The 13449-nt window shown below is 38.6% G+C and overlaps 1 protein-coding gene across 1 annotated transcript in view; it reads left to right on the top strand.

The window, feature by feature from the left end:
- bent (projectin protein bent) overlaps positions 1-13449 on the top strand; it is a 92792-nt gene that overhangs the window by 62999 nt on the left and 16344 nt on the right. Inside the window, exons 97-118 of the mRNA XM_089085319.1 lie at positions 251-532; positions 851-1156; positions 1605-1907; positions 2101-2402; positions 2714-2993; positions 3121-3426; positions 3507-3781; positions 3872-4178; positions 4591-5472; positions 5783-6082; positions 6300-6581; positions 6701-7000; positions 7243-7545; positions 7905-8363; positions 8586-8708; positions 8836-9723; positions 9891-10193; positions 10393-11274; positions 11657-11912; positions 12036-12361; positions 12483-12785; positions 12970-13354. Coding sequence (XP_088941445.1) covers positions 251-532; positions 851-1156; positions 1605-1907; positions 2101-2402; positions 2714-2993; positions 3121-3426; positions 3507-3781; positions 3872-4178; positions 4591-5472; positions 5783-6082; positions 6300-6581; positions 6701-7000; positions 7243-7545; positions 7905-8363; positions 8586-8708; positions 8836-9723; positions 9891-10193; positions 10393-11274; positions 11657-11912; positions 12036-12361; positions 12483-12785; positions 12970-13354 — 8353 coding nt within the window. The remainder of the gene's footprint in view (positions 1-250; positions 533-850; positions 1157-1604; positions 1908-2100; positions 2403-2713; positions 2994-3120; positions 3427-3506; positions 3782-3871; positions 4179-4590; positions 5473-5782; positions 6083-6299; positions 6582-6700; positions 7001-7242; positions 7546-7904; positions 8364-8585; positions 8709-8835; positions 9724-9890; positions 10194-10392; positions 11275-11656; positions 11913-12035; positions 12362-12482; positions 12786-12969; positions 13355-13449) is intronic.

Raw genomic sequence — 13449 nt, 5'->3', positions numbered from 1 at the left:
GAGCAAACGCTCCTTGTTGTGAGCGATCCCACGACACCATGTCACAACTTATAATTAACTTATATAATTTAATATTGAAATTAATTTAAAATTTATTTTAAATTTTATTTTTAGTTTATATTCTGATTTAAAAATCTTTCTAAACATTAAAATTTAAATTATTATATTTTATACAAAATAATAAATATTGATTTTCATAATTACAGCAAAATAATTTTATGCAATACTGTATAAATATTATTTTTTACAGTGAAACCGCACATTAATCGTGATAAACTGCAGACCATTAAAGTAAGGGCAGGTCAACTAGTGAAATTAGAAGTCGATGTCGAAGGTGAACCTCCTCCAACAATTACATGGAGTTTTGCTGATGCGCCACTCCAAACTGGAGCTAATGTAAAGATCGACAACGAAGATTATCTTACTAAGATCCAGTTAACAAATACCAGTCGCAAATTAACTGGCAAATATACTATCAAGGCTGTGAATGATTCCGGACAAGACGAGGCTGATGTGGAGATCAATATTCTCGGTGAGTAAACTTTAAATATAATTTGAATTTCTCTTGAACTTAAATGTCTAAAACGAATTTTTTATAACAATATGAATTTTTTTATAACGAATGTCTTTATAACAATATGAATTACTTATGATATAAATTGTTTTGTTTAATATTGAAATAAAAAATGTAACCAATGTAACCAATGAAATATAAGTAAATTATTTCATATTCTTTTTTTAAATTTAATTCTAAATATTGAAATTAAATGATATAAATTATATCAAACAAGGTTGCTGAAAGCAACTAGAAAAAACATTATGTAATACGTATTTACGTAAAACTTTGTAGACAAGCCTGGAAAACCGGAAGGGCCGCTGGAAGTCACCGACGTACACAAGGAGGGCTGCAAATTGAAGTGGGATAAACCGAAGGACGATGGTGGACTTCCTCTCACCGGTTACTTAGTTGAAAAAATGGACGTGACAACAGGTCGTTGGGTACCGGCTGGTATCGTGGATCCTGAAAAAACTGAACACACGCTTACTGGTTTGGAGCCCGGCCATAAGTACGAATTCCGCGTGAAGGCTGTGAACGAAGAGGGAGAATCGGAACCTCTACAAACCGACGTTGGCGTCGTAGCTAAAAATCCATACGGTATAGTATCTAATCTTGATTACAACATTCGCATACGTCTTTATTTTTACATATATTTCTATTTATATATTTATATATTTATATATTTATTCTATCTTTAGATTGAATAATAATAGATATATCGTAAGAAAGAGAAAGATAGAAAGAGAGGAAGAATATTTCTCTTAACAACAGAAAAATTTGTAATTAGAGATACTATTATTTTTTATAATTAATTTTATTATAGATATGTATTGATACATTATTTTAATAATGTAGATGATATTAATTATTGCTTTTCTCATTATTCTTTAAAAATGTTTAATAAAATTATTATATTTTATTAAAGAAAAAGAATTTAAAAATTCTTTCATTTCTTTAATAATTCTTAGATTGATTACTTTTTAAATTTTTTAATCATTAATAAAGAGTATGAAAGCTTATAAGATACTTTTTTTGAATGTTTCAGATGCACCAGCGGCTCCTGGACTTCCAGAAATCATTGATTGGTCGGAGAACATGGTGAAGCTTAAGTGGGAACCACCGATAAGAGACGGTGGTGCACCAATTACTGGGTATATAATCGAGATGAAGGATAAGTTTGGTACTAATTTCGTCAAGGCTGCTGAAGTGCAAGGGCCTGTGTGTACTGGCACAGTTCCACGTTTAGAAGAAGGCAATCAATATCAGTTCAGAGTACGAGCTGTTAATAAGGCTGGTCCTGGTGAACCTAGCGAGGCCACCAATCCTCACACCGCTAAAGCTCGTTGGTGTAAGTATTAATTTGTTTTAATAAATTACAATAATTTATCACGGACGATTAAAAATATGAAAATATGTCGTTGAAAAAATTATCATGAACAATATCTTATGTGCGATTCTATCTGTCTTCAAAAGTTAAATCTTATATCTCTGTGAAGAAAGCAAATTCAGCAATAATTAATTTTTTAACTTTTATTTTATAGTGAAACCGTACATCGATCGCACGAATCTGAATCCTGTAACGATAAAGGTTGGCCTTACCGTAACTCTAGACGTGAACATAATTGGTGAACCGCCACCAAAAGTCACTTGGACTTTCAAAGACAAGGAACTCGTATCGGACGACACGATACGAATCGACAATATTGATTACAATACAAAGTTCTTTATTCTCAAGACTAAACGTGCGCATACTGGCAAATACGTCATCAAGGCGAAGAACGAAGTAGGCGAGGATACTGCCGAAGTAGAAATCACCGTTCTTGGCAAGCCCAGCAAACCAAAGGTAAAAATTTGTTTTTTTATCTTTTATATGATAAATTATGGACGCGTCCAAACTTTACATATATTACTTTACATATATACATATAAATCATGCACATATTATTTATATATTATAATAAATGTAAATAATTTCAGAATATATAATTCTAGTTGAAAAAAGAATAAAATTAATTTAAAGAATTATTTATTAAATAGAAAATATTTGAAGATAATAAAATAATTATCTAATTGTCTAATGCAAATTATTATTGTCTATTTGATAAATTGACTCAGAAATCGAATAAGATATTAAATATTTTCTTTACAATTCAGGGTCCCTTGGAAGTAAGCGATGTTAACAAACATGGTTGCAAACTCAAATGGGACAAACCCGAGGACGACGGTGGTTCACCAGTCGAATACTATGAGATCGAGAAGCTGGATCCTCTCACAGGACAATGGATTCCTTGCGGTCGTAGTACCGAACCTGAAGCAACCATTACCGGATTGCAGGAGGGCAAGCCATACAAATTCCGCGTGAAAGCCGTCAACAGAGAAGGAGAATCCGATGATTTAGAGGCGGACAAATCTATCATAGCCAAAAATCCTTTCGGTACGTATTCAAAATTCGGAAAATTAAGTTTGTAATTCAGCAACTTAAAATAGATTTGATTTTGAAATAATATGTATGTTTCCTTATCTATCTCATTTTGTAATATATATTATTTTTTTTATTTCAGACGAACCAGGCAAACCTGGACGACCAGAACTCAAGAATTGGGACAAGGACTTTGTCGATCTCGAATGGACTCCGCCCAAAGACGACGGTGGTGCGCCGATCGAGAAATATATTGTACAGATGCGAGACAAAGAGGGTAGACAGTGGGTGGATGTCGCTAAGGTTCCGGGAGATCGTACGGCGGCTAAAGTGACCGATGGTATCCAAGAGGGTCATGAATATGAGTTCAGAATCGTGGCGGTCAATAAGGCCGGACCTGGCGAGCCCAGCGATACCTCGAAGAGTGTCGTCGCCAAGCCTCGATTCCGTAAGCATTCTATAATTCATTTTAATTATTACAATTACATCCATACGATTTTATTATAATATTATCAATTTTATTTATAGTGGCACCGCATATTGACCGTAAGAATCTCCAGAAGAAAGTTATGCGAATTGGCCAGATGTTGCGACTCGAGGCCGATATTAAAGGCGAACCGCCACCAGTCGTGACATGGAAACGCAAAGAGACGGTGCTGAAGAGTATGGACCGACTCAAGATCGAGAATGAAGACTATCATACTATGTTTATTCTTAACAAAGTTCAACGTTCGGACGCCGGCACTTACACCGTTATCGCCAAGAACGATAGCGGTACCGATCAGGTCGACGTTGAGATTCAGGTTCGTATAACAATCACTTTGCAAATTTAATTTTGTAAATTGAATTTTTTTAAGAATATAAATCTAATTAATTATTTCAATATTTATCAGGTACTAAGCAAACCTAGCAAACCAAAAGGACCGCTCGAAGTATCCAACGTGACAGCCGAGGGTTGTAAACTGAAATGGGATAAACCTGATGATGATGGTGGCGAACCGGTTGATCATTACGTCATCGAGAGGATGGACGTAGACACCGGGCGTTGGGTACCATGTGGTACAAGTAAGACTCCAGAGGCAGACGTATCTGGTCTGAATGAAGGTAAGGATTATCAATTCCGTGTCAAAGCTGTCAATTCCGAAGGCGAATCCGAACCTTTGGAAACATCAATACCAACGACCGCCAAAAATCCTTATTGTGAGTATCTCATCTATTACATTATTCTTTGCTTAATTTCTGCAATTAATTTTTTTAGTTACTTTTCTAATTTATTATATAGAAACTTAGTAAATATACATATAATTTCAAATTAATTATAAATATATTTTAAAAATTTATTTCTCTTTACCTTTCTTATATTATATTAAATTAAGAAAATTTTATCACATAAAATATTTTCTTGAACATAATAGTCGTATTTATCATATCTATATAAATAAATCTAACATTATAATGTAATTTAACAAAATGTTCATGTACATACTGTATAACTTACTATATACTATACACTTTATGCTATACATTTTACAATTCAATATTCTTGCTTCTTATGTATTACATACATATTAATAATATAATAATAATATCTTTTAAAATATCTGTTTTACAGCTGAGCCTGATGCTCCTGGTAAACCCGAGTTGAAAGACTGGTCGAAGAATCATGTGGACCTAAAGTGGAAAGCCCCGAAGAAGGATGGCGGTGCTCCGATTGAGAAATACATCATCGAAAAGAAAGACCAGTATGGCAAATGGCAGAAAGCCGCAGAAGTTCCGGGCAACAAAACCGAAGCCAAAGTGCCAGATCTTGTGGAGGGCCAAAAATATCAATTCCGTGTTAAGGCCGTGAACAAAGGTGGTCAGAGCAAGCCTAGCGAGCCCAGCGACACCCTGACTGCTAAGGATCGCTACGCCGCGCCCAAGATCGATCGCACAAACTTGAAGGACATCACGATCAAGGCTGGTAATATTATTCGATTGGATGTTAAAGTCACGGGTGAACCGCCGCCAAGCAAGACTTGGTTCTTGAACAAGGCTAAGCAGGAATCCGGCAATGTCTTAACTATCGAAACGGAAGACTACAAGACCAAATTCGTGATCTCGTCGGCGAGCAGAGCACATTGCGGCACGCTGACTTTAAAGGCGGAGAACAGTTCCGGCAAAGATGAAGCATCGATCGAAATCCTGGTGCTGGATAAGCCTAGTAAACCTGAAGGACCACTCAAAGTATCCGACGTGCACAAAGAGGGTTGTACTCTCAAATGGAATCCACCCGCGGATGACGGTGGTGCACCTTTGGATCATTATGTGGTCGAAAAGATGGATACGGAGACTGGAAGATGGATACCCGTCGCACGTACCAAGGAACCTACTATGGCAGTGGAGAACTTGGTGCCCGGACAAGAGTATAAGTTCCGAGTCGCGGCTGTAAATGCGGAGGGTGAATCCGAACCGTTAGAGACTGAACACGGCATCGTCGCCAAAAATCCCTTCGGTAAAGTCTTCAGTTTCCAATGTTTCTTGACAAGATTTAAACATTATTTTCGCACGTTTTATTTTTTTATGTACTTGCAACGATATTCTTTTATTTAACTTTTAAATTTAATTGTTTACATTAAAATTTTGAATATTACATAAATAATACTTTTTTGTTTTCCGTCATTTTTAGAGTTCAAGAAAATTAAGAAATTTTTGTTAATTAGTTTTTAACAATTATTAATGATTATATTTTTCTTATGATCAAAATATCTTATTTATATTTCTGAGTCCAGATAAATAATATCAATTTTGTTTACGTTTTACAGATGAACCTGGTGCACCAGGACGTCCGGAGGCGACCGACTGGGACAAGGATCATGTAGATCTGCGATGGACTCCGCCGTTGAAAGACGGCGGATCTCCAATCACCGGATATGTGATTGAAAAACGGGAGAAAGGCGCACCTAAATGGATCAAAGCGTGCGAGACCGGACCGGATTGCAAAGGCCGTGTCGACAATCTTGATGAGGGTGTGGAATATGAATTTAGAGTCAAAGCCATTAACGCTGCCGGTCCTGGCGAACCATCCGATGCCAGCAAACCCATTACTGCCAAGTGTCGAAGACGTAAGTTCATCACTTATGGATATCTTAATTTAATCTCCTATTAAATAATTTTTAGAATTTTTAAAGTATACTTTCTTTTAATGAAAAAAATCTCGAGTCAGGTTTTAAAATCATTTTTTAATGTAAAAGTTTTTTTAAACCAATTGTTTAAAAAAAAACTAATAGAAAAGAAAAATTTATTTAAATAGTAATAATCTTTTTTTTTTTTATTGTGCAGTCGCGCCAAAGATTGACAGACGAAACTTGCGTGACATAACTGTGCGCGAAAATGAAGCCTTCCACTTCGATGTCAAAATTATCGGCGAACCTCCGCCAGACGTTACATGGGTGATCAATAATAAGAGTATCCAGCAGACCACGCACCGCAGAATACAGAACGTGCCTTATAATAGCAAATTCTTCAATGACAAGCCTGAACGTAAGGATAGTGGCACTTATAAGATCACAGCAGTCAATCAACACGGATCCGACACTGCCGAAGTCGAAGTCACCGTTGTCTGTGAGTTTATTGTCTGTAATTTTCACAAATTTTAATATATTTTACAAGTACAATAAAATTAGTTTATAAATACAATTTTGATGAAATAAGATTTAACCTGAATTCCATTTATTTACTAGCCAAGCCAAGCAAGCCGGAAGGACCACTCGAGGTATCCGATGTGCACAAGGAAGGATGCACGCTTAAATGGAAGAAACCTAAAGACGATGGTGGAGAACCAATTGAAGGCTACCTCGTGGAGAAGTTCGATCCAGAGACAGGTGTCTGGTTACCAGTTGGTAAAACTACTGGACCCGAAATGAAAGTCGAAGGGCTTACACCTGGACATGAATACAAGTTCCGAGTCAAGGCACTCAACAAGGAAGGAGAATCTGAACCGTTGGAAACCTTCGGCTCCATCGTAGCCAAAGATCCGTTTAGTAAGTGAAATATTTTTTATGATCCCTCAAAATAATATTTTTGTCAGTAATACCTTTAATATATAATTTATTAGTTTGTATTGTTAATATCGTTATCACAAATATATTTTTTTCATTCATAGATTTTCTTTATTCAAAAATCTTTTTCTATTAATCTTTCTATTAATTTTTAATTTTATTTTTCGTGTGATGTGTCTAAAATAATATAATATTGCTAATTATATTATATCTAATTTTTATAGCTGTGCCAACTGCACCTGGAGCACCAGAGCCGGTTGATTGGACGGCCAATCAGGTCGAACTCGCCTGGAAGGAGCCTGTCAGTGACGGTGGATCGCCTATCACGGGTTACATTATTGAAAAGAAAGACAAATACAGTACTATGTGGGAGAAAGCTTTGGAAACCGAAACGCCAGTCACCAAAGCTCTCGTACATGGTTTAATAGAAGGCAACGATTATCAATTCCGCGTGATCGCCGTAAACAAGGCTGGCCAGTCAGAACCTGGCGAAGCTAGCAAGACATTTACTGCTAAGCCACGCTTCTGTAAGTATTTATCTTAATTTTCTTAATTATCTTTCAAATTATATAATTATATATTTATGATTTGGCATTAAGCTTAATATTTTCTTCTTATAACAATTCAATTATGTCTAGTTTGATTATAATTTTTTTTTTATTATTTTTATATTACATAAAGTTATAATAAATATTTCCTTAATAATAATTGGCGCTCAAAGCTATGATCTTAGTTTACGCAAGCGATTGATCTGTAGCAGAATAGTATCCTTGTATCGTTACCACAAAGCGCGTACGCACGTTCCGAAAATAATCTTGATGAACCGCATGCTTGTCTAAATCTGACATTGGCATTTAATCACCGATTGTCCAATTGTTTATTGCAGTGGCCCCGAAGATCGACAGGCGCAATCTGAGGGACGTTACTCTGTCTGCTGGCTCGATGCTGAAATTCGACGCCAACGTGATTGGCGAACCACCGCCGCACATTGAGTGGCGTTATGGCGCGATACCGCTTCATTCCGATCGCAAGGTGCAGATCGACAACACCGACTACAATACCAAATTTAGCATACGCCCGGTGTCGCGAGACGATAGCGGCGATTACACTGTCACGGCCAGCAATTCGTCGGGCAAGGACTCGGTGACAGTACAAGTAACGGTCACAGATAAGCCGACACCGCCCGAGGGACCGCTTCAAGTGTCAGATGTACACAAGGAGGGATGCAAGCTGAAGTGGAAGAGACCTAAAGACGACGGCGGTACGCCCATCGAGTACTACCAGGTGGATAAAATGGACCCGGAGACCGGATGCTGGGTACCCTGTGGACGTTCCACCGAGCCAAGTGAGTCAGATTTCTTAACTGGATAAAAGATATAAAACTAATACTAGCAAATTCCTTATTTCAATAAACCATAGATAATAAGTTGTATGTATTTCTTTTATTTTTACTTCATGTACATTCATGATACTTTTGAATTATTTAATATTTTGAAATATATAATTTGATTTACAGCATTTATTTAATACAGAATATTGAAATGAGTATGTGAATTATTTATTACAGCTCTCGAGGTGACGGGTCTAACGCCTGGCAAAGAATATCTTTTCCGGGTGGCCGCGGTCAATGCCGAGGGTGAATCAAAGCCTTTGGAAGCAGAACAAACAATAGTAGCCAAGAATCCATTTGGTACGTCCATTATAAACATAAATTATAATTAAACAAAGACATCGCAAATATAAATTACAAAATACGAATATATTATTTTTTTCAATCTTAAAGAATTAGCTTAACTTATTTTTGCATCTATTCGCAGACGAACCAGGCAAACCTGGTGATCTTCGAGCCACTGACTGGGACAAAGACCATGTTGATTTGAAATGGACCCCGCCGGAGAACGATGGCGGTTCACCGATCACCGGTTATATAGTCGAGAAGAAAGATAAATACGGCGAATGGGAGAAGGCACTGGAAGTGCCCGCGGATGAAACGTCTGCCACTGTACCAGATCTCATCGAAGGCCAGCCGTACGAATTCCGCGTACGCGCCGTGAATAAAGCTGGTCCCGGTGAACCGTCGGACGCCACGCCGACCATCATCGCAAAACCGCGTAATCTCGCGCCCAGAATCGACCGCACTAACTTGATCGAAGTGAAAATCAAGGCCGGCCAAAACTTCAACTTTGACTGCAAGGTAACGGGCGAGCCACCGCCAACCACCAAATGGATGCTGAATGGTAAGGAGGTCCGACCGACTGATCGCGTCAAAGTCAAGCACGTGGACTATAACACCAGCCTAAGTGTGCGAATGGCCACGCGTGCGGAATCCGGCAAGTACACCGTCATCGCTGAGAATATTAACGGCCGAGATGAAGCCACGGTCAAGGTAACTGTGATAGACAAGCCGAGTCCACCCCAAGGTCCGCTTCGCGCGTCCGACGTGCACGCCGAGGGCTGCAAGCTCTCGTGGAAGCCGCCCGAAGACGACGGCGGACAACCAGTTGAAAAGTACGTCGTCGAGAAAATGGACGAGGCAACGGGTCGTTGGGTACCGGCTGGAGAAACCGACGGACCGGAAACGAGTCTGCAGGTGGAGGGCCTGACGCCACAACACAAATATAAATTCAGAGTGAGAGCAGTCAACAAGCAGGGCAAATCCGAGCCACTCACTGCCATGCAGGGCATCGAGGCGAAGAATCCATTCGGTAAGACAAACATTTTTAAAATATTAATTTTGTATGTTTTTAAAGATTTTTTGTTATTTTCAAAATATTTATCCTGGTTTATTAGAATCCAAAATTTTTAAAAGATGTCAAACTTTTCAAAAGATGTCAATTTTTTTATATTTTTTGTATTATTTTATCTTTTATAGACGAACCAGGGAAGCCAGGCACGCCCGAGGTGGTTGATTATGACACGGACTTCGTTGAACTTCAATGGAGTCGTCCTGATGAAGACGGTGGATCACCGATTACTGGTTACATCATAGAAAAACGCGACAAGTACAGTCCGACATGGGAGAAATGTGCTGAGGTTGATGGCGACACGAACCGTGGTAGAGTCAATGATCTAGTCGAGGGAACTCCATACGAATTCCGCGTGAGGGCTGTAAACAAGGCTGGACCTGGTGAACCATCAGAGGCATCAAAGTCTCATATAGCACGACCCAAGAATCGTAAGTTTGCAATTTATCAAAATTTATGTGTACTCGAAAAAATCGAATATTATTTTATAATTTAGCACAACATTTTTATAACTTAGAAATTTAAGAAATTAAAGAACTGATCAAACATTCTATTTGATACTGTAATCTTTGCACTTAACGTTTAATTAATTAATGCAGTTTAATTAATCATACTATGTATTTTGTGTAGTTCCACCAAAGATTGACAGGAAGTATATGCTGGACGTGAAAGTACGCGCCGGCAGTTTCTTCGACTTTGATGTGCCGGTGATCGGCGAGCCACCGCCAAGCAAAGAGTGGTCGCTGAAGGATAGCATAGTGATGGCGAGTGACCGTATTAAGATCACCAACGAAGATTATAACACCAAGGTTCGCGTAATGGAGGCCAAACGCTCCGATTCTGGGGTCTATACGCTTGTGGCCAAGAATGTGAACGGCAAAGATTCCGCCACGTTGACGGTGAACGTGATGGACGTGCCCTCACCGCCGGAAGGTCCGCTGAAGATCGATAACGTCACCAAAAACGGATGTACCCTGAAGTGGCGACCGCCGAAGGATGATGGCGGCTGCGAAATCCAGTACTATCAAGTTGAGAAGATGGACACGGAGAACATGCGTTGGGTACCCGTGGCCGAAGCTAATACTACCTCGGCGCAAGTAGGTCACTTGATCGAGGGACATGACTATCAATTCCGGGTGCGAGCGGTCAACAAACAGGGCGAATCCCAACCGTTGACCGGAATGGACACCATCACTGCCAAAGATCCGTTCGCTAAACCGGACAAACCTGGCACTCCAGTCGCCACCGACTGGGACAAGGATCACGTGGATCTCGAATGGGCACCGCCGAAAAAAGACGGTGGATCACCCATAACCGGTTACATCATCGAGAAGCGACCTCGTTTCGGACAATGGGAAAAGGCCGCTGAAGTACCTGGAAATAAAACTAGCGCCAGGGTACCGGATCTCACTGAGGGTCAAGAATACGAATTCAGAGTCATCGCTGTCAACAAGGGCGGACCTGGCGATCCATCCGACGCGTCGATGCCGGTCATTGCCAAACCGCGTTTCAGTAAGTTTGAACTTTTATCGAAATTGATCGCATAAAATAATTAAATTATTTTAGAAAGAGTTTTGTTGTAAAAAGATATTAAAAGTACATATTTTTTAAGTTGATATATATATATATAATGTTCTTTTACATACATATACATTTAAAAAAAGTATTAATAATATTAAATATAATTCTTTCTATTAATATTATTTTCGAATTAATCGAAATAATTCGAATTAAGACTACTTTTTAGTTAGATTTGATATTATATACAAATTCTTTTTCTACGTTTTCTTTTTGCACATAAATCTTTTCCTACAAATTAAAAAAATTCTTGTTTTTTTAGAGTAACTAACAATATTTTTCTTCAATATTTATAATTTCTTGTTATTAATTGCAGTCGCTCCTTCGTTCGATACACACTTGCTGAACGACTTGGTGGTTCGTGCGGGTCAGAAAATTAGTTACAACATTCCTATCGTGGCATCACCTAAACCGAAGGCAACATGGAGTCGCGATGGAGTTCAAATTATGGCCGACGCTCGTCACGAGATGTACACTACTAATACTGAAACTACCTTTGAAATTCCGTTCTCTGTCCGTGGTGATACTGGACGTTACACTCTAACTTTAGAAAATGAACATGGCAATTTCAGGTACTTGAAAAATTAACTAAATTAACTAAATTTTATTAAAATTCTTATGATGAATTAAATTGCTTTTTACTGATATAATTTAATATTGATGATAATTAATTAAACAAACAATTAAATTTTTAGCGCCAGTGCAAGAGTCACTGTCCTCGACAGACCAGGACCTCCGGAAAAACCTTTGGAAGTCAGCAATGTCACAAAAGAGGGTTGTCATTTAACTTGGGGACATCCTCTCGACGATGGTGGCAGTCCTATCCTGCATTATGTCATCGAAAAGATGGACTTGTCCCGTGGAACTTGGTCCGACGCCGGCATGAGTATGGTACTTAGTCATGAAGTCAGCCGTCTCACTCATCGCAAAGAATATCTATTCCGTGTCAAGGCTGTTAACAACATCGGAGAATCCGATCCGCTTGAGACAACGAAGAGCATCATTGCAAAGAACGAATTTGGTGAGTGAAAAAAATTTTACACCATAAAATTTGAAGTTAAAAACTTATATGAACAAGTAATAATATATTGAAACATTTTAATATATTATTTATAAATATATGTTTTATGTCTGACTTTCAGATGAACCAGACGCGCCTGGCAAACCGCAAATCACAGATTGGGACAAGGACCACGTGGATCTACAATGGCCGGTACCGAAGAACGACGGTGGATCGCCGATCACGGGATACATTGTTCAGAAGAAGGAAAAGGGCAGTCCTTACTGGGTAAACGCAGTGCACGTACCGAAAGATCAAAACAGCACGACTGTTCCGGACTTGACGGAAGGCCAGGAATACGAGTTCCGTGTAATTGCTGTCAACGCCGCCGGTCAATCCGAACCATCGGAGCCCAGTGATCTTGTCACTGCGAAACCTCGTTATTGTAAGTTATACATTTTCATTCAATTAAGTGAAAAGCGTTGATTAAAAATTATAGCGAGACAACATTACATTCCTAAATTTTATTAAATTTTATTATTATTTTATAATATTTTGAATTTTAAAAGTATTTTAATTTATACTCGTTTGCTTTGGATAAACAATTCAATTTTTTAAAATTTCTTTAGTGGCTCCAAAGATCAAGACACCCTTGCAAGACGTTCGTATTAAGGCTGGACTCATCTTTCACGTGGACATCGACTTCGTCGGCGAGCCGACGCCGGAGGCAACGTGGAGCGTAGGAAGCAACGAATTGACTTCCAACGACAGGACAACGATCACGTCGATCGGTTATCACACGATCGTCCACATTGTCAATGCCAAGAGGTCCGATTCGGGATTATATCATCTTTTGTTGAAAAATAGCAGCGGTATAGACGAGGGCAGTTTCCAAGTAACCGTCCTAGATAAACCGGGACCACCGGAAGGTCCTTTAGAGTATGAGGAAATCACCAGCCAGTCCGTTACATTGTCGTGGAAGCCTCCTAAAGACAATGGAGGCAGCGAACTCACGTAAGTAAATTTTACAGGAAAAGTAGTTTTTTTTTATTTAAACAGGAGAAAAGATTATAATAATAACATATGAAATAATTTCTCACGTATACGTT

This window comes from Pogonomyrmex barbatus, unplaced genomic scaffold (genome assembly GCF_055798465.1).
Source record: "Pogonomyrmex barbatus isolate J1 unplaced genomic scaffold, ASM5579846v1 scaffold1, whole genome shotgun sequence".
NCBI lineage: Eukaryota > Metazoa > Arthropoda > Insecta > Hymenoptera > Formicidae > Pogonomyrmex > Pogonomyrmex barbatus.
The sequence above is the reverse complement of the archived record's forward strand: the minus strand, read 5'-3'. Positions and strand labels throughout refer to the sequence as shown.